This window comes from Equus przewalskii, chromosome 11, assembly GCF_037783145.1.
Source record: "Equus przewalskii isolate Varuska chromosome 11, EquPr2, whole genome shotgun sequence".
Taxonomy (NCBI): domain Eukaryota; kingdom Metazoa; phylum Chordata; class Mammalia; order Perissodactyla; family Equidae; genus Equus; species Equus przewalskii.
This window is the reverse complement of record NC_091841.1, coordinates 11,288,801-11,309,101: the sequence shown is the minus strand read 5'-3', so window position 1 is coordinate 11,309,101 and position 20,301 is coordinate 11,288,801. Positions and strand designations below refer to the sequence as shown.

Below are 20,301 nucleotides of genomic sequence, written 5' to 3'. Positions count from 1 at the left end.
TCAAAACTAGGAGCACAGTGGTTTGTTTGACAGCAGATCTATGAGTAAGCACAGTATGAGTGTATCATTTATGTGGCCTCTCACTTCTTCTGTTATACTGTCTCCGTAGCCAACTTCTAAAGATCAGGTGTTGGCCATGCTAGAGAAAGCCAAAGCTAACATGCCAGCCAAGCCTGCTGCAACTGCGAAAGCAACTTCCAAACCAATGGGAGGCTCAGCACCAGCCAAATTCCAGCCTGCCTCAGGTAACTGTGTTTTGAGAGGTTTACTGGGGAAGGAGGCAGCCCAAGGGAACTTTAGAAAGAAATCCAGCCTTCATTTTTACCATGTTTCCTCACAACTTAGAACCCAAGCCCTCCCTCTCTCCTTACCCTCCTTCCACAAACATTTGTCAAGTATTATGCTAGGAACTGTGCTGAGGATACAAAGATGACTAATTTGGTTTCTAAGTCCAAAAAAGAATTTTGGAGTAGCAGGTTGAGATACTCTACAAAGCGAGTATTTCATCATATTTTTAAGGTTTCCACAACTGTTTTCTGCTATTGGATATTATAGTTAGGGAATTGGAACCATCTAGCTTAATCCCCTTTATTAATAGCTGAGGAAACCCAAAGAGATTAAGTTGACTTCCACAAGGCCAGACAGCCAGCCTGAACTAGCACAGAATTCCCCTTAGTCCCAGATGAGTTCTCCTTCTGCTACACTTGGCCGTTTGTTGATCCATTTACTAATCTTTAAGGGAAGATTCTTGATTGCTTCATCCTGGTGTTAAAATTCCATCATTAAAAAAACTCTAATCTGTAACCACTTCTCTTCTAGACCTATTGCTTAAACAAAATCATATTATTCTGTTTAGTGGAATAGAAATTGTTGATGCTATGAAGTTAGAAATTTTACATGTGTAAAACTGTTGGTAACAAAGTATATAGTCAATTATAACATTTATTGGAATCTTGCTTTGTAGTAAATACTGAGCATCAAATGTGACAGACCCTACCCTAAGGAAGTAACAATCTAGCAAAAAGATTTTTTTAATTGCTATTTAGAAAATAGTTTTAAAACTACAGTTTAAATGTTGGTAAAGCAGATGCAGATTGATTAATTTCTTGAGGTTAGGCTTAAAGAGAATTTGAGGGAGAAAAAAGATGAAAAAAATCTTAACTGCAAACATCTTATAAATTGATACATGTAAAACTACAGGCATTCTCATCATTATATATTTAATCTTCCCAGAATAACGTGATATTAGAGATTATATTTATAGCATGAACATGGTTTTTTCCTCAAAGCACCTGTTGAAGATTCTCTTTCTGGCACTGTTGAACCCAAGCAAGATCCGAAAAAGGCCAAAGCTCCAGGAGTTTCCTCTAAAGCAAAGGTATGTTAACGCCACATGCTTGGACGTAGAATTGCTTTTAAGTGTGTTTTATACATTGAGTCACGCTGTTAGGAAAGATCATATTATATATGGAAGGACATTACTACTCTTGATATTATCAAGTTATAAAGTATTTATTTATACAAGTTTCTGTGGATCATTGTTAATAAGTCCCCAAAACAGAGACACCCTGCTCTCAAGAGGTGTTGCCATGGTATCTGTCATGCAGATCTTTGGGGAAGGTTTGCAGTAGTGGAGAAGGAAATCGTGCATAGCTCTGGCAGAACAATGTCTCAGGCTGACTGTGATTTGAGAGAAGGAAGGTGATCGGTTTCCTTCGTGTTCGGCACAGTTAAGCGTCACACTAGAAGGCGTTCTGATGTACCTTCCATTCCTGCGCCATGGGGACTTATTTTGATGCATCAAATCCTTTTAGCATCCATACAGAGTGAGACATTTCAAGAAAGATGTTCAAATGCTTAACTTTAAATATCCCCTGGGTATTTTTTCATTTAAGTTTTTGAATCACAGCAAATTGTCGTCAGTTTCTATATTAGGATTCAGAGCTCGTCGCTGTATTTAGGGTATTCATTATTTAATACTTACAAAAGGAAAATTCCAGAACTGTGCAATCAGTAGTAAATCTAATCGTAAGTATAAGTAGAGGAAACTATTTCATTAACTGCATGTAACTGATGAAAAAGAAGACTAGGAACCGTTTTATTACCAAGTGCATTTATTATTACATGCTCATTGTAGAATGGCACTCTGTGGCCATTCGTCTAAATATTACAATTATTTGTTTCCTTTCCCCTGTATGTGGGTCCTTTAACTCAGTGAGTTAATTTAAGTGGGTAGTTATCTTCTAAACTGTCCAGTGAAGCTGTTCTTTTCTTGTCCTCCTCCCTGTCCTCATCCCAGATTTAACAAGTGCTTATTTTAGTATTTTGATCACAAGTGCTTTGAAGTATTTTTGACTCTGTTCTTAATGCCATACTTTTTTTTCCCCAGTCTTCTGCAGTTTACAAAGCAATTTCACATAAATGGTCTCATATTTGTTTTGACTCAGTGACTTCAGTGTTTGAACTAGAAAGAAATTCTGGCCTACTAGAAGTGGTGGGCTCCTGCTATGTTTATAATAATAATAGTTCCGGTAATGAAAATCAAATATTACCTTAAATATCTATACCAAGTGTTCACTATCTTCTTTCTGTCTGATGCAACAATTCTACATCTTAGATTATTTTTAAAAACCACTTGAGTAACTTAAGTATTTAAAATGTTTCTAGCAACTTTCTCTAGAAACATTCAAAGGGTTTCCAGTTACAGTGATGTGACAAGTATATTTTATATGCAGAGAAACAAAAAGTCTTTCTCAATTGATGTGAAATGTGTGAATGCCATAAATGTCATTAATATGAAGAGCTATAATGGTGTTGAAGATTTCAAGAAAGAAAAGATCTATTCAATAAACAAAAATTGTGACCCAGACCAATGATAAAATAATAGAGCTTTTCCAACTACATTACATGCCAGTCCAAGGACTAACCAACAGTGACTTAAGAATACTGCTAGAAACATTTCTAGAAAACCTGTGCAAAAACATAATATATGCAGGGTTCTGTGGCTCATCTGTGTCTTGTGTGTGGAATGTAACACACAGAGATGTCTCTGGTTATATGGTGCCCTTTTACTGGGCAGCAGCATCGTGTTGCCAAGGAGCAGTAGCCCAGCTAACCAGTATTCCCTGAACCTTGGCTGCAGAGCGCCCAAGGGAAGAAGGCGCCGAGCAAAACCAGCTTAAAGGAAGATGAAGACAAATCTGGTCCTATTTTTATTGTTGTTCCAAATGGAAAGGAGCAAAGAATGAAAGATGAAAAAGGATTAAAGGTAAGGAAGGGATAAGAATCCTCAGGAATTTTTTGCTTGTTTGTTTTTGTTTTGTTTTGTAATCTAGAATAATTCTGCTGTTGAAATTCGCATTGTGAAATATCTAGTAAGTAACTGAATCTTTTGCTTATAAATTATTTCTCTAAGACTACTTTATGGAAGCATTAATTCCTAGAAAAGAAGCTACAGAATGGAGCTACTGCCTATTTTTCCCCCAAATAGAAATAGAAGTATTTTGGTTTTTTAAAAAAATCTTCAGAATCAAAGAATGGAAATTATTCATTGATTTTTATCAACTACACGTATGTCGTAGGCTACTTCTTTAATCCTTCTTGTACCTGATACCTTAAAAGACAGATTTGGTGACTATAAATAGCTAGTTCAGTCATCTCTCTTTTGATGTCATTTTGGTTTTATTAGGCAGTTTATCTTTCAAAATATATACATTGTTTTAAAAAACATTCAAGCAGTACAAAAAGTGCAGAGTATCGTGTGAAAGCGTGTCCCCCATTCCACTCTCCCTCCATAGGGAGGCTGTTATTACCAGATTTTATGTGTATGACTAAAAATATCATTCCGTAACTATAGGATCATGTATGTACAAATATATAGGCCTCTTTCTACACAAATGGGAACATACCATACTTTGTTCCGTATCTTATTTTTTCTTTTAATGATATTTGAATTATCTTAAATGTTGTTCCATATCTGCATGCGTATATACATTCATTCTTTTTATTGGTTCATCATATGTGTGTACCTCTCTTTATCCCTAGCCCACTATGTCGAACATGTAGGTTACTTCTAGTCTTTCACCTTATAAACTATACTGCCGTAAGCATCTTTGAATGTAGGTATTTGTGCATCAATGTGAGTACATCTATATTAAACTCCTAGAATGGTATGTGCATTTTTAATTTTGATATTTCAAATTTTCCCTTTATTAAAGTTGTACCAACAGTGTCCAACATGTTATATAATAATAGAGCACTGATTTTTCTCTAAGAATTACTGAGAATTTATTCTCGTTTTCAGAGTTAGGCTTCCCGAAGTATGACAGCTTGAAAGTACATTTGCTTTCATATTTAATTACAAATTAATCTTGTTGAATTGAAAAGAATCCTATTAAGTAGATTCCTGTAGCTGCTTTAAATAGAGTTCTCTGCCTCATTTCAGTTGGACGTCTTACAGCTCCTTTTCGCTGGTTTTTGTCAGGTGCTGAAGTGGAATTTTACTACTCCACGGGATGAGTACATTGAGCAACTAAAGGCTCAGATGTCCAGCTGTGTGGCTAAATGGTTACAAGATGAGATGTTTCACTCAGACTTTCAGCACCATAACAAAGCCCTTGCTGTCATGGTTGATGTAAGTTTGCGGTAGATAAATATGCATGTATCTCGGGCGTGTGAAAATACTAAGCCCTGTGAAATAATCAGAAGTTTGCATGACTTGAGAATATGCCATGTTCTCTGTGTTTAGAGCTTTCTTATTATTTGATAGAATAAATGACTGTATGTCTATAATTTTAGGTCTTAAATGGAGGCTTAAAAATTTATCATTTTCTTGGGCTGGCCCCGTGGCCGGGTGGTTAAGTTTGCGTGCTCCGCTGCAGGCTGCCCAGTGTTTCGTTGGTTCGAATCCTGGGCGCGGACATGGCACTGCTCATTAAACCGCGCTGAGGCGGCATCCCACATGCCACAACTAGAAGGACCCACAACCAAGACTATACAACTATGTACCGGGGGGCTTTGGGGAGAAAAAGGAAAAAATAAAATGTTAAAAAAAAAAAAATTATCATTTTCTTTTCGGACTCTAGTAAAATTTAAGATGTACTTGCCTAATAGAACTTAAATTTTTATACAGTCTTATTTGTGGTGGTTTTGTCTTGTTTTGTTTTAAGCACTTGGAGAGTGAAAAAGAGGGTGTCATTGGTTGCCTGGATCTTATCTTAAAGTGGCTTACCCTGCGGTTTTTTGACACCAATACAAGCGTCCTAATGAAAGCCCTAGAATATTTAAAATTGCTCTTCACCCTACTAAGTGAGGAGGAGTATCATCTTACTGAGAATGAAGCATCTTCCTTCATCCCCTATCTCATCCTCAAGGTAATGTGTTCTCACTCTGGAAGACTGCTCAAGTTCCCAGCTGACCTCAGTTGCTGTGCTTTTGTTTCCTCTCTCTTCTTCATTCATTATATGATGCTACCTTCCACTGCTCATTCCCCTGCCCCTATTCTTTCAAGATGAATTGACACTTGGGGGGAACCGTTGCTACTCAGAAAATGTCTCACTTAATCATTATTTCCCTTGTTGAGTAGGTTGGAGAACCAAAGGATGTCATTCGTAAAGATGTCCGTGCCATCCTGAACCGGATGTGCCTTGTCTACCCAGCCAGCAAGATGTTCCCCTTCATCATGGAAGGAACCAAATCCAAAAACTCAAAGCAGAGAGCAGGTAAAGCAGCAATTTAAATTGAGGCGTGAGTCTGTGCAACAGTGTCCTCTAAAAGACGTAGTTTATACACGAACTGAGGGAAGTAAATTTCTTCAGTGTCTGTGTAGTCGATTCCAACCTTCTGATTTGGACTGTGAGAGTGATGAGTTGCACAATGGTGAAGCCACAGTATCAGGTGATACGGGCATCACTCAATACCACCCTGGTGACAAAATCAAGTGCACAGGGGCCATCTGACTCACAGGCATCCCTTTCTTCCAGGAGCACTTACTGTACACGATTATTTCATTGTGCGTTTTATAAGAAGGCAGTAAGCAAGGGAAAATTCTAGGCAGAGCCAGAATAAGATTTTAGTCCTTCATGTATGCTAAGGAAAATTTATCTAGTAAAGATAGGTCTCTATGCCAAATGTGTGTTGAGTCTCAATGTAGCCTTTCTCCCCCATCAGAGTGCCTGGAAGAACTGGGGTGTCTAGTCGAGTCCTATGGCATGAATGTTTGCCAACCAACTCCAGGAAAAGCCTTAAAAGAGATAGCGATTCACATAGGAGACCGTGACAATGCTGTGCGCAATGCTGCCCTCAACACCATTGTCACAGTGTACAACGTCCATGGGGATCAAGTGTTCAAACTTATTGGAACTGTGAGTGACTTTTCTCTGAACATTTTCAGCATGTTATGAATTGCAAGATCACGTAGGTATCAAGTTTCATGCCATCTCAATTCTGGCTAATTTTTTACTACTGTTTATTCAACTCAACCTATCAATGTGTCCTAGAATCCAGATAAACCCTTGAGGGTGTCTCTGATTATTGTAGGACGTTTAGGATGTGTTTTACTGGAAATCAGATTTTCTTTTCTGAGCATTCTACTCATAGCAATTTGCTTTAGAAATGAGAGCTATTTTTGAATTAAGAAATCTGAGCTTGTCTGGGATTTGCATTCTGCCTGGCAATCTGCTTTGTAATTTTTAGTGCATTTAGTACAAGTACTCACTTGTCTAATAAGTGGATTCTTGTACTTGTCAGATCAAAAGAGTCAATCTACAGCCACGAGCCAGACTCCCCGGGCACATTAGGTTCCACTTCTGACTCCTTACATCCTTTGAGCCAGTCACTATTGTGGCTGCAACTCATTCTTCACTCCATTTACCTCTTAGCATCACTTATATTTACACTGTGCTTATGTATATTTACTTGTATTAGTCTATTTAAATCCTCACTACAGGCCAGTGAAGGAGATAAAATGGCTGGGAATTTTACAGATGACCAAGAGTGAAACTTCTTGCCCATAGTCACACACCTAGTTAGTGGAACAAGCACAACACAAAGGAGGAAGCTTCACTTAATTTTTGACCTTTTTATTTGTAGTTCTTAAATGCCTTTCTTTTTGTCTCTTTCTTTCATATGTTATGATAGCAAGGCAGGTTTTAACAGTAGTTGATTTAAAAATGTAGTGTTTTGAAAGTAAACTTACCCTAACATAGTAGGTTCTGTTTGCTTTGATATGAAAATGGATATTAATTCTTGAGTCTTCCAGTTAGGTTTTTTAATTCTCCTCATACTCTACTGGAGGAGTTGCTGATAAATTAAATTTGGCTGCTTCTTTTTACAGCTTTCCGAAAAGGATATGAGCATGCTCGAAGAGAGGATTAAGCGGTCAGCAAAGAGGCCTTCTGCTGCCCCAATAAAACAGGTGGAAGAGAAACCTCAGCGTGCACAGAACATAAGCTCCAACGCCAACATGCTGCGCAAGGGCCCAGCTGAGGACATGTCCTCCAAACTCAAGTATGTGAATGGAGATAGTTGTCTAAGAGCATCTCTGTGGACTTCGCCTTGTGTGCCCACAGCTTATCCTGTAACATAATGTTGCATTTTTGTAGCCATTATCATGCATGACAAAGTGTCTGGGTAAATGTCTTGTAAACCAAATGTTTAATCCTTCGGTCTTCATTGTCTTTGTCTCAAAACCACTTCTAAATAGTCTTGTGCCTTCTTTCACTGCTTTTCCGTGGACAGAATTATGTATCGCACTTATAGGATGTAAGTACTGCCTGCTAATTGCTCGTTAGCAGGGCTCTTATATCTTTCTAACTTCTGACTTGGATTCATCCCCTCTGGAGGGCAGTTGGTCTAGAGTTAATAACCAGGGTAGAAGGGTCCATAAGTATCCCATGAATCATACCTTCCCTGGAAGTCCACTGGCTAGCAGGAGTGGCAGCTCAGTGTCGTGTGGCTAAGATACTGGCTCACCTTCTTCCTTGTGTTATATTTTGTCATCCTCAGGTTCATGTTCTTCAGATAGGACTTAAGTAAAATGCATGCAACCCAGAATTGGCTTAGGGACTCAAATTACTGCCTTCTGATAAGCAAGACAGCTCTATTTTGTGTTGTATCATGAGCATAATTCTAACCAATTTGAATCTGGAAATTTTGAATCCCGATTGCCTGGCTGTAATACTGGCCCTGACCTATCAGGGTGAATATCCCCAAAAAGAGGTGACTCACTGTCCCTCAAGTATGAAATTTACTGAACCCTGCATGGAATGATGCTTATAATCAGAAGAACTTAAACACTGGTTAATTTGGTGCAAAAGAACCAGCCAGTCTGGATTTTTCTTACATTTTTGCCCAGAAGTAGTGAGCTTTGAGTCAGTGTAAGTATACTTTATTATAATCTGCCCCATCTGGAATAGCAGTACAAGGTTTGTTGGCTTTGATGATAAACTAAAGAGAATGCTTATAACTTGGCAGGTTGTGGAAGTACAAGTTAAAGTAATGTGCGTTTTAGGATGTTCCTGAACCAGCGCTGTTGCCCACTGAAGGCACTTGCTTAGATCAAGGACTTAAGTCATTGAGGGGCTGAAACCAGAAGTTGGGCATCTGTCTTGAAGCTTTGGGGCAAGTGGCCATGTTTCTCTTACCCTTTGCTTAAGAAGTCTCTTTTAGTTCAGGAGCCTCCTTTTGCTTCCCTTAGCCAAGCCCGAAGCATGAGTGGGCATCCTGAGGCAGCCCAGATGGTTCGCCGAGAATTCCAGCTGGATCTAGATGAGATTGAGAATGACAATGGTACAGTGCGATGCGAAATGCCAGAACTTGTTCAGCACAAACTGGATGACATTTTTGAACCAGTCCTTATTCCTGAACCCAAGTAAGTTAACCTCTTTCATCTAAGTTCATAATCATCAGAATGCATATGTAAAAAGAGTTCTCTGTGCAATTAGAACCTTTTAGAACTGGGTACAATCTGACTGACAGCAGTTCTTTACTAACACATAGATGTAGGAGGGAATTACATATCATTCCGACTCACTGGGATGTCTTGTAATAAAGACTGAATTTTTCCCCTTGCTCTGCTCTCCAGGATCCGGGCTGTTTCTCCACACTTCGATGACATGCACAGTAATACAGCATCCACAATCAATTTCATTATCTCCCAAGTAGCCAGTGGTGACATCAACACAAGCATCCAGGCTCTGACACAGGTAATGGGGGTATTACCCGTGACAGTAATTCCATTGATGGACATACAGGCTGTAAGAGCGATGGTTCTACGCTGCTCATAGCATTAAGGGAGGCAGGCGTTGTTCAGTGCTGACCTGAAGCAAAAAGTGCGCAGGGACCGCACAGAGCCATCACTTGCCTCACAGGATAGAGCTCTAATAGAGCCTGGCTTTTTATAATTGCATTCGTTCACCAGAGGCTGGAAGACAGCAGTGAGTACGCAGGGACCGGCTCTCAGGAAACTTATTTAGATTTTAGTGGACAGAGACAAGTAAATAAACAAGAAAATATCAGATAATAGTAACTACTGTGTAAATATAACTCAAATACGGTGATGGGAGAGAGGAACTGAGTAGTTAACTTAGATTGGTGGTCAGGGGTTCAAGCAGAGGACAGCTAGTACAAAGGGTAGGAATGAGCCTGATGTGTTCAAGGAAACAGTACAGGCCCACGTGCCTGGAGCATAGTGGGCAAGGGGGAGAATGGGACAGAATGACATCTGAGACGTAGACAGAGACCAGACCATGTAGAGTTTTGAAAGCCCCAAGGTAAGTTGTTTGGATTTTATTTTAAGCAAAGAAGCTACATGTTTTTAAAAGTCATTCTCTTCTTCCTGTGCTTCCCTCCCTAACAGTCCAGTCATAAAGCCAATAGATGGGTAGAGCAGGGCAGGCATCTACCTTGTGCTAAGGGAGTAGGGAGCCTTAGTGGCCCAACATGTGAGGGTCTCCAAGCCCAAATGTTGTGAGGAGGGAGCCCAAACATCATATTGAGAGGGGTGGCGCAGAGTTAGGAGTCAGAGCCCAAGCAAGAGGAAGACGATGTCCATGCTGGGAGCCAGCCTGTCGTGGTGGTGGGACCTCAGGCAAGGGAGGAGGATATATATCCTCCACATGTGTGAGCAGGCAGCTCAGAATGCGGAGTCAGAGCTGAAGCAGAAGTGGGCCTGGGGAAGGGCTGGTGGCAGTTGGCAGCTTGGTTACGTACAAAGGGATTGGTCAAATAAATAAATATATGGAAAATGGGAGCCAGGCTTCTCACTGTCAGAGAAGGGCAACACAAATATGGAAGGAGAGCAGAGTAGAGTGAACTCTGGTGTTAGACCAGAATTAGATGCGTCAGTGTGAATTCATGGTTTTCGATATATAGACGTAGGAATAAACATCAATGTAAATGTCTGTGTGTATGTATATGTGTGGTATACATGTATGTTATAGACGATAGACATATATTCCCTATAATATACATATACTCTTTTCACTGAGAAGACTTGAGAACAGCAACACCTCAGCAGGACGAGCACCCCCAGATCTTGTCTTCTAAATACCGTTTTCCACTGAAAAGAATGCGGGCTCCTTAGAAAAGTGGTTGATTCCATGGCTGAATCAGGGAAAGTACAGGATGATCCTGGAACATATTGTGCAGACGGCAAGGCTAGGCTCAAAGAACATGGCAAGGACATGTCAGAACGACATAGAGGCCGACTAGAACAGACTGCCTGTGTTTGAATGGGGACAACGTGAGCATCAAAATAAATAATGATAGTAATGAGTTATAACCCAGTAAACTGAATAAAATTCAGTAAATTTATTGAATTTAATAAAATAGGAAACCACAAGTCCATGCACATATAAATTAATTAAAAATTTGAAGAGAAATGGGATATTTACATAGTTTCATAGTACCTCCCCACAAAATACAAAGGACAGATATATAAAAAGTACCAAAAAAAATACGAAATACCAAGAGTGATATGACAGTAGAGAAGCCTGGCAGCCACCTTAATGGAGGGTTCAAAATGAACATCATCAATAATACCACAAAATGAAACCACATGCTGTCTGCCTGATAGGATCCAGTGAGAATTCACCATCACTTTGCTGACGTTCCTAATGTCATCGAATCATGAGAACATATCAAACAATGCAAATTGAGGGGTATTTTACAAAGTGTCAAGGTCAAGAAAATGAGGGAAAGACTGAGGGAACTGGTCTAAAGAGAGACTAAGAGACACGACACCTATATGCAGCACATGATTCTAGACTGGCCTTTAGCTATAAAGAACATAATTGGGACAACTGGAGAAAATGCAATGGGGCCTGAGGATTAGGTGGTAGTGACGTCAGTATTAATTTCTTGGTTTTGGTCCTTGTATGATTATGAAGGGGAATGTTCTTGTTATGAAGAAATACACACTGAAGTATCAGAAGGGCATGGAGCATCAGATTGACAACTTCTCAAGTGAATCAGGATGAAAGGTTCCTTTACTATACTTCCAACATTTCTATAATGTTTGAACTTTTTCTTATTGGGGAAAAAGTCAGTGGCCACTCTGCAGAGACCAGATTAGAAGCAGGGCAAGAGTAGATTCTGGGACATCTGTTAGGAAGCTGTGGCCAAAACTCATATGAAAAACAATATCACGTGCACTCGGATGGTCATGGTGGAGAGGAAGAAGAGGGGATGGTTTCAGGGTGCCTTTCAGAGGCAGAGGCCACAGGACTTGCTGATAGATTGGATGTGAAATGTAGGGGAAGAAGGGAATCAAGTAACTCCTTGATTTTTGCCTTAAACAGCTGGGTGGGTGGTGGTGCTGTGTACTGAGATGGTGAAGGCTGGGGGAAGGGCAGGCTTGAGAGTTTGGAAATCAAGAGTTAGATCTTTGCCATGTTAAGTTTGAGCAGCCCGTTAGACATCCCCATGAAGACAGAAAGTCAGGAAAGGAAGGGCAGAACCAGAATCCTAGCATGGGATTTTTGCTGCTGTTTGACAAACAGTATCCTATTAACAGTTTTGATATTGGAAGAAAACAAATGGAGAGGATTCTGGAAAATAATGACTTGAATGCATGTGTCCCTGTTGCCTTTCTCTATCACTTCAATCCGAACTCATCTGCCTTTTCTGAGCAGAGGTGCTGCTGGGTCAGGGAGGTAGTATCTGAAATGTGTAAGCAAGTCTCAAGCTCTGTCTTGTACAAGACTTTTCCCCGTATGGGCCTAAGGAGAACCTGAGGTTCAATAGTGCAGAGCCCAGGGAAGATCAAAACACCAGAAATCCTGGAGAGAGAGCTCTCTTCGTCTGTGGAGATCAGTAGATTCCTAAGGGAAGGGTAATGGCGGCCTCTGTGAATGCTGATAAGAAGAGCTGGTTTTCTCCCTGGTCTCCAAGGAACTCCAGGGAGCTGAACAATAAGGCTGATTCACTGTCTGAGGCCAGGAAGTCTGACTTTGTACCTTCAGAGACTGAAGAGCGGAAATGCCTGCTCTCCGTGCTTTGCCCTGTGACTGACAGCTTGCCAGCTGGAAGATCACAAGCCTCCAACTGCAGAAACTGCTGTGTCTCCCATTCTCAGATCGCTGCTGTTGAGGGTTTCCAAACAGCAGGCCCAAGAGTGAATCCTGAATAGGTAAAGAAGAAGACCCTAACACAGCTAAAGGGACCCAGTGACTGGAAAGAAGAGTAAAAGAAAATAACCCGAACAGGACTCTCCTGCCAAAATGAGACTGCTGGGGGAGACAAGATGACCACAGGGGGCAGGGTGGAGTGCAGAAAGAATTGAATAGATGAATCAAAGGAAAGGATGATCACTACAGAAACCACATTACTGGTCTCAATGACAAGACCATTCAATGGATAAAGGACAGTCTTTTTCAACAAATGATGCTGGGAAAGATGGATATCCAAATGCAAAAGAATGAAGTTGATGGGGCTGCCTGGTGGCGCAGCGGTTAAGTGCACACGTTCCACTTTGGCGGCTTGGGGTTCGCCGGTTCGAATCCCAGGTACGGACATGGCACCGCTTGGCAAAGCCATGCTGTGGTAGGCGTCCCACGTATAAAATAGAGGAAGATGGGCACGGATGTTAGCCCAGGGCAAGTCTTCCTCAGCAAAAAGAGGAGGATTGGCAGATATCAGCTCAGGGCTAGTCTTCCTCAAAACAAAAAAAAAGAATGAAGTTGGACTCTTATGCTGTATATAAAGACTAATTCAAAATGGATCAAAGACATAAATGTAAAAGCTATAACTATAAAATTCTTAGAAGAAAACATATGGGAAAATCTTCATGATAATTGGATTTGGCAGTGAAATCTTGAATGTGACACCAAAAAGCACAGGCAAGAAAAGAAAAAATAATTAAATTGAACTTCATCAAAGTAAAGTTTCGTGCATCAAAGGACAGTGTCGAGAGTGAAAAAGTACCCCACAGAATGAGAGAAAATATTTGTAAATCATCTATCCATAAGGGATTAATATCCAGAATACATAAAGAACTGCTACAACTCAACAACAAAAAAAACCCAATTCAAAAATGGGCGAAAGACTTAAAGAGACATTTCTCCAAAGAAGATATACAAATGGCCAGTAAGCGCATGAAAAGATGCTCACCATCATTAGTTAGGGGAATGCAGATCAAAACTACAATGAGATACTGCTTCACACTCATTAGAATTTTTTTTAAACGGAAATAAGTGTTGGCAAGGATGCAGAGAAATTGGAACCTTCATGCATTGCTGGTAGGAATATAAAATGGTACAACCACTGTGGAAAAAAAGTTTGGCAATTCCTCAAAAAGTTAGATATAGAATTGCAATAAGATCCAGCAATTCCACTCCCAGAAAGCAGGGACTCAGATATTTGTGCACTGGTATTCATAGCAGCATTATTCACAACAGCCAAAAGGTGGAAATAACCCAAGTGTCCCTCAGCAGATGAATGGATAAACAAAATGTGATATATACATACAATGGATTATCATTCCATCATAAAAATGAATGAAACTCTGAGACATGCTACAACGTGGATGAACCTTGAAAACATTATGCTAAATAAAATATATCAGGCACAAAGGGACAAATATTGTATGATTCCACGTATATGAGGTATCTAAGAGGCAAATACACAGAGACAAAAAGTAAAATAGAGGTTACCAGAGGCTGGAGGAGGGGGAATAGCGAGTTATTATTGAATGGGTACAGAGTCTGGGGTGATGAAAAATTTCTGGAAATAATGGTAATGGTGTCACAGTATTGTGACTGTACTTAATGCCATTGGATTGTACACTTAAATATGGTTAAAATAGCAAATTTTATGTTACGTATATTTTACCATAATAAGAAAATTAAGGGGCCGGCCTCATGGCTGAGTTGCTAATAAGTTCACATGTTCTGCTTCGGCGGCCCAGGGTTTCACCGGTTTGGATCCTGGGCACAGACATGGCACTGCTCATCAAGCTGTGCTGAGGTGGCGTCCCACATAGCACAACCAGAAGGACCCACAACTAGAATATACAACTATGTACTGGGGGACTTGGGGAGAAGAAGAAGAAGGGGAAAAAAGGGTGGCAACAGATGTTAGCTCAGGTGCCGATCTTAAAGAAAAAAATCAAAAGATAAAAAATAGGGGCCAGCCCCAAGGCTGAGTGGTTGAGTTCGCTCACTCTGCTTTGGCAGCCCACGGTTTTGCCGGTTTGGATCCTGGGCACGGACATGGCACCACCCATCAAGCCATGCTGAGGCAGCATCCCACATGCCACAACCAGAAGGACCACAACTACAATATACAACTATGTACTGGGGAACTTCAGAGAGAAGAAGAAAAATAAATAAATAAAACCCTCCACAACAGAAATGTTAAGTAGCTAGGAATAAGCCAAGCAGTGTACATGTAAGACCTTTACAGAGAAAATTGTAAAGCTTTATTGAATTACATTAGAGAATTGCCAAATAAATAGAAATATACTATGTTCACAAGGTTCAGGATTATAAAGATGCCAGTTCTCCTCAAATTAACCCATATATCAATGCCATTCCAATCAAAATCTCAACAATTTTTTCTGTAGTTAAGAATCTGATTCTAAAATTTTTATGGAAGATCAAGGAGCCTAATAGCAAAGACAGTGTTGGTGGTTTTTAAAGATGATTTGAAAAAAATAACACAGTGAAGACGACTTATATCACTGGATATCCACAGTGATTACAGAGCCACTGTAATTAAGACAGGGTAGTATTGGCCCAGGGATAAGAAGATAGACCCTGGGGTGGAACAGAGAGCCCAGAAACGCTCACATCTATAGGAAACTTAAAGCAGAGGAGGCGTTCGAAATCTCTTGGTAAAACTGCATTCATCAGTAACTGATGCTAGGATTAGTTATTTTCCATGAGAACAACAATACAATTAGAGTGCTATTTCTTACACCAAAATATGTTTCAGATGGATTAAAAGCCAAAATATGGGAAGGAAATCTTACAGGAGAACATTTTTACTTCAAGGTATAGAAGGATTTCTTTTTAAACTAGGCACAGAAAAAAAAATAAGGGAAAAAATAAAACTTTTACTGCATTAAAAATTTTAAAAACTTCTGTGCATCAGAAGACATTTTGTTTTTAATAAAGTGAAAAGACAAGTTACAGATTGAGAGAATTGGACAGATCTAGTAGACAGAAAATAAGAATATAGGGGAATTAATTTTATCAGTTTAGAGATCAGAATAGTGGTAAAAAAAGAAACCCAGGAAGGCTCATAGTAACCCCTGGTGGGGGAGGGATGCCGACTTGGGGGCAGAAGACGGCCCTTTGGGGTGCCGTTGATGGAGCTTGTTCTCAACGGCAGGCGCAGGTGTGTACACTCACAGAATTGCATTAAGTTGTACTCCTAGGATTTGTACATTGTACCATATGAAAGTTAAACCTCAATAAAAAAGAATGTTAGGGGGCCAGCCCCATGGCCGAGTGGTTGGGTTCACGTGCTCCACTTCAGCAGCCCGGCATTTTGCCGGTTCACATCCTGGGCACGGCCTGGCGCCGCTCACTGGGCAATGCTGGGGTGGCGTCCCACACAGCACAACCAGAAGGACCTACAACTATGTACTAGCAGGCTTTGGAAAGAAGAAGGAAAAAAGAATATTAGTAGACAATAAACCAGATTTAATGAATATGTATAGATACAGAGAGAATTTTATAGTCTCTGAAAAGATAATTTATATTTTTATATCTTCATTTTCAAAAAATACATCATATATTTGTCCACAAAGAAAACCTTAACCAATGCAAAAAGTAAAAGATGTACTGACCAAATTCTTTGCAGATAACCCAACAAAGTTGTTAGTAAATGTTGGCTACTTGGAAAGTATGAAACACACTTGTAAATGGAAACTTGAAACAACTAATTCCCCCTAACTTTTTTTTTTTTAAAGATTGGCACCTGAGCTAACATCTGTTGCGAAACTTTTTTTTTCTTTTCTTATCCCCAGAGCCCCTCCCCTCCCCCCAGTACATAGTTGTATATTCTAGTTGCCGGTCCTTCTGGTTGTGCTATGTGGGATGCCGCCTCAGCATGGCCTGATGAGCAGTGTCATATCCCGCCCAGGATCCCAACCAGCAAAACCCCAGGCCGCCGAAGCAAAGCGTGCGAGCTCAACTACTGGCCATGGGGCCGGCCCCTCCCCCCAATTTTGCTAAATAACCAAGGAATTTGGGGGAGACCATTAAAATATAAGGAAGGAAACCCGGAATCTAAAAAGAAAAGACAGATTTGATCATATAAAATTTTAAGATTTTAAGCTGGAGAAATTTACCATACACTGTCAATAAATAAGTGATCATTTGCAACCTATATGACTGATAAAGGATTAATAGCCACTGTAAACAGAACTTTTGTTAGCTCTTGAGAAGAAGAGAAACCAATGGAAAAACAAAAATGACCAGAAGATATGAATAGGCAAATCACAGAAGACATCCAGTGGCCAGTGAGCACGTGAAAAGATGTCTGACCCCTCCCCCACCACAGAAATGCAGATTAAAGTAACAATGGGATACCACTTTTAAACCTTCAGAGTGGTGCAAAGTAAGAATAACAACAAAACAGTTGATAGAGATGCTGGAAAAACAGTACTCTCATACTTTAAACAGAAATGTGAATTGTTAGTGCCTTTTAATGAAAGCAGTATATCTATTATACTGTAATTAGAAATGCTTTATCCTTCAGACTAAAAAATTATACTCTTGGGACTCTTTTAGAAAACAAGTACATTAGGGGAGATATATTTTTTTCTATATATATATCCTAATATATATATATACACACACACACACAAAGATGTCTATTGTAACATTATTTATTGTGGACAAAATAACCAAACTGGAAACACATTGAAAGTTTATCAGTAAGGGGATGATTGAGTAAATTTTGGTATGTGCATATGTGGACTATTTTGCAGTCTTTAAAAATAGAACTATTCTTGTTGACTTTAGGGCTTTTCATAATTTTCTGTTGAGTTAGAAAAGCTAGATGCAAAGAAGTGTATATACTGGAATACTCTTGTAGAATAACAGTGCCCTAACCCTTGAGGCTGTGTATGTTTGCTTGTGTGATTGTAGATGATTCTGTGAACGTGAAAGAATATCTACCAGGTTGTTAATGTTAATTGCCTTGGAAAAAGGGGAGTAAGCCTCCCCCAGCAAAAAAAGTTTTTTTTTTTTATGGTGTCCACGTTGAAACAGCATTGTTAAACCGTCCCATGTATATAAAATTGTATGTGCTTATGGGGTATACATGCATAAAGACAGAGATGAACGTAGGACCACTGGCTTCCTCAACACCAGGGGCACCATTCACGTTTTAGTCTGTATGAATGGTGCCCCTTGGAGTTGTGTAGTATGGCAGCCCTGCATGAAAGGATGGTCACTGAAGATTGACACGATTGTCTCAGGATGTTATTTATGTAATCATGAAAAGATCTTTTTTACAGTAATGAATAAGAAATACATGTTTTTCCCATAGTAACATTTTACCATTGGGGACAACCAGTGTACTGAACCAAAAGAACACTGGATCAAGATGTGGGAAACCTGGTCTTTCTGAGCCTCAGTTTTCTCGTCTGGAAAATGGAGATCATACTCTCAGCCCTATCTACCTCCCAGAGCTTTTGGAATGATCAAATGAGATAATGGGTCTAAAAACACTCTTTTTAATAAATTAGACATTTGAACATAAGGATTATTATTCTCTGAACTAGACAGTGAGCCTCTAAGAATAGGATCTGTGACTAATTCTCCTAACACTATCTTGCTCAGAAAATATTTGTTGAATGATTGAATCCCTAAGGACTAGTTGTTTATATGTAAAGCAACTGCGCTTTTTTCAAGGTAAGATATTGGAAGTGCTTTGCTAATAAATATTACAGAGACGTCCCTTGTAGTGTCTTCCTGCTACTTAGAAGTATGAAGCTTGGAAAATACATCTTGGATTTTTGTTATCAGATCGATGAGGTCTTGAGACAGGAAGACAAAGCTGAAGCCATGTCTGGCCATATTGATCAGTTTCTGATAGCCACATTCATGCAGCTAAGACTCATCTACAACACACACATGGCGGATGAGAAATTGGAGAAGGATGAGATCATCAAGTTGTATAGCTGTATCATTGGCAACATGATTTCGGTAAGGGCACCTCCGCGTTCATGAGCTTCCCTTCAGTCTCTCTTCTTGCCCGGGTTCTAAATCCTGAATCTGTGTGGATGCTCCACTGAGTCCTGTGTCCCTCCCATGCAGGCTGTTGATTACTGCCATTGGCTGTGGGACACTCCAGCTTACCTTGTCGTTAGCATACAAAGTAGAATGCTTACATACTCCCTAGACTTCTGCTTCCTGCCAGTTTCTTCATCAGGCATGTGGGCCCTGGCTGGCTTTTCACAGATAACTGTTCACATTCAAAATACTTTTATAACAGGAAGGAAGCATACCAATTAATTTTGGCTGTTACTGGAGGTTTGGGGGAGTGGTGATTTTTATTTTTTCCTAATACTCTGAATTTTTAAAAATACAGTATAGGGGCCGGCCCCATGGCCAAGTGGTTCAGTTCGCACGCTCCACTTAGGGTTTCACCGGTTCGGATCCTCAGCGTGGACATGCTACCACTCATCAGGCCATGCTGAGGCAGCTCCCACATAGCAGAACCAGAAGGGCCTACAACTAGAATATACAACTATGTACTGGGGGGCTTTGGGGAGAAGAAGGGGTAAAAAACAAAACAAAACTAAGATTAGCATCAGATGGTAACTCAGGTACCAATCTTTAAAAAAAAAAAAACCAACAATATAATTGTTTACTAGAATATGCCACCCGTGTTCATCTTCCTTGCTCTGTATACTGAGTTTCCTACCTCCCTAACTCGGTTATGCCTGCATAGCTGTTTCAGATAGAGAGCCTAGCCCGGGAGGCCTCCACCGGTGTGCTGAAAGACCTGATGCATGGCCTCATCACCTTAATGCTGGACTCTCGAATCGAAGACCTGGAGGAAGGACAACAGGTGATCCGCTCTGTGAACCTCTTGGTGGTGAAGGTTCTGGAGAAGTCAGACCAGACCAACATCCTGAGGTACATCCATACTCTCAGCATTAGAGCCTGGAACAGTCTCTTTTGTCTACCCATAGAAACCAGAAGTCACTAGATCAGTTGTCACTTTAGGTTTGCCTGTAAGTTGATTGATTACTCTTCTCTTTCTCATGAACGAAGGTATTCAAACCTGAGACAGCAGCTAAAACTAGTAACAGCATCAGCAAGCCAGCCAATGTCATGAGTTTTCTAGAATAGAACTGTCAAGTTTGTTAGCTGCCTCCTCTGTCATTCACATTTCAGGTACATTTCTTTCTTTCTCAGCTACCAGTGACAGTGAAAAATAGGGTGGCAAGCTTTACCATTTACCAAGTAGTAATTTACAAAGCTTAATGGTTGATGTTTATTTTCTTAATAACTGAATTGCAAGTAATCAGAGACAGCCCTGATCCATGAGCTCTCAGTTCATTAGCTGGATGGAAAATATTTATACTTGGCCTTTCAATTACTGATTTTAATTGGAATGCAGGTTTGAAACTTATTAATGCTGTTGTGTTGGGTTTTTGTTTTTTCCCAGTGCCCTGCTTGTTTTGCTCCAAGACAGCCTGCTAGCAACAGCCAGTTCTCCCAAATTCTCAGAGCTTGTTATGAAGGTGAAGTTGAAATAATTTGATCTCTTTTCTTTCAAAGATGCAATACTTTGTTAAAGTGTGGAAAGAGGAGTTGGAGCTAAGACATAGAATCAAAT

At 40.0% G+C, this 20,301-nt stretch overlaps 1 protein-coding gene and 1 non-coding gene across 7 annotated transcripts in view; both read left to right on the top strand.

The window, feature by feature from the left end:
• Positions 1-20,301, top strand: part of CKAP5 (cytoskeleton associated protein 5) — a 95,477-nt gene that overhangs the window by 69,109 nt on the left and 6,067 nt on the right. For 3 of the 6 annotated variants that reach the window (XM_070564980.1, XM_070564982.1, XM_070564981.1), the window contains exons 26-39: positions 110-245; positions 1,290-1,378; positions 3,143-3,268; positions 4,484-4,633; positions 5,169-5,372; positions 5,585-5,720; positions 6,169-6,362; positions 7,334-7,506; positions 7,738-7,761; positions 8,696-8,869; positions 9,083-9,203; positions 18,480-18,659; positions 19,408-19,595; positions 20,131-20,206. In XM_070564980.1, coding sequence (XP_070421081.1) covers positions 110-245; positions 1,290-1,378; positions 3,143-3,268; positions 4,484-4,633; positions 5,169-5,372; positions 5,585-5,720; positions 6,169-6,362; positions 7,334-7,506; positions 7,738-7,761; positions 8,696-8,869; positions 9,083-9,203; positions 18,480-18,659; positions 19,408-19,595; positions 20,131-20,206 — 1,971 coding nt within the window. The remainder of the gene's footprint in view (positions 1-109; positions 246-1,289; positions 1,379-3,142; positions 3,269-4,483; positions 4,634-5,168; positions 5,373-5,584; positions 5,721-6,168; positions 6,363-7,333; positions 7,507-7,737; positions 7,762-8,695; positions 8,870-9,082; positions 9,204-18,479; positions 18,660-19,407; positions 19,596-20,130; positions 20,207-20,301) is intronic. The other 3 variants (XM_008543127.2, XM_070564984.1, XM_008543134.2) reach the window with 1 other exon arrangement.
• LOC139074664 (small nucleolar RNA SNORD67) lies at positions 5,853-5,963 on the top strand. The gene has a single exon (XR_011524298.1). It is a non-coding gene; the product is annotated as a small nucleolar RNA SNORD67 (small nucleolar RNA).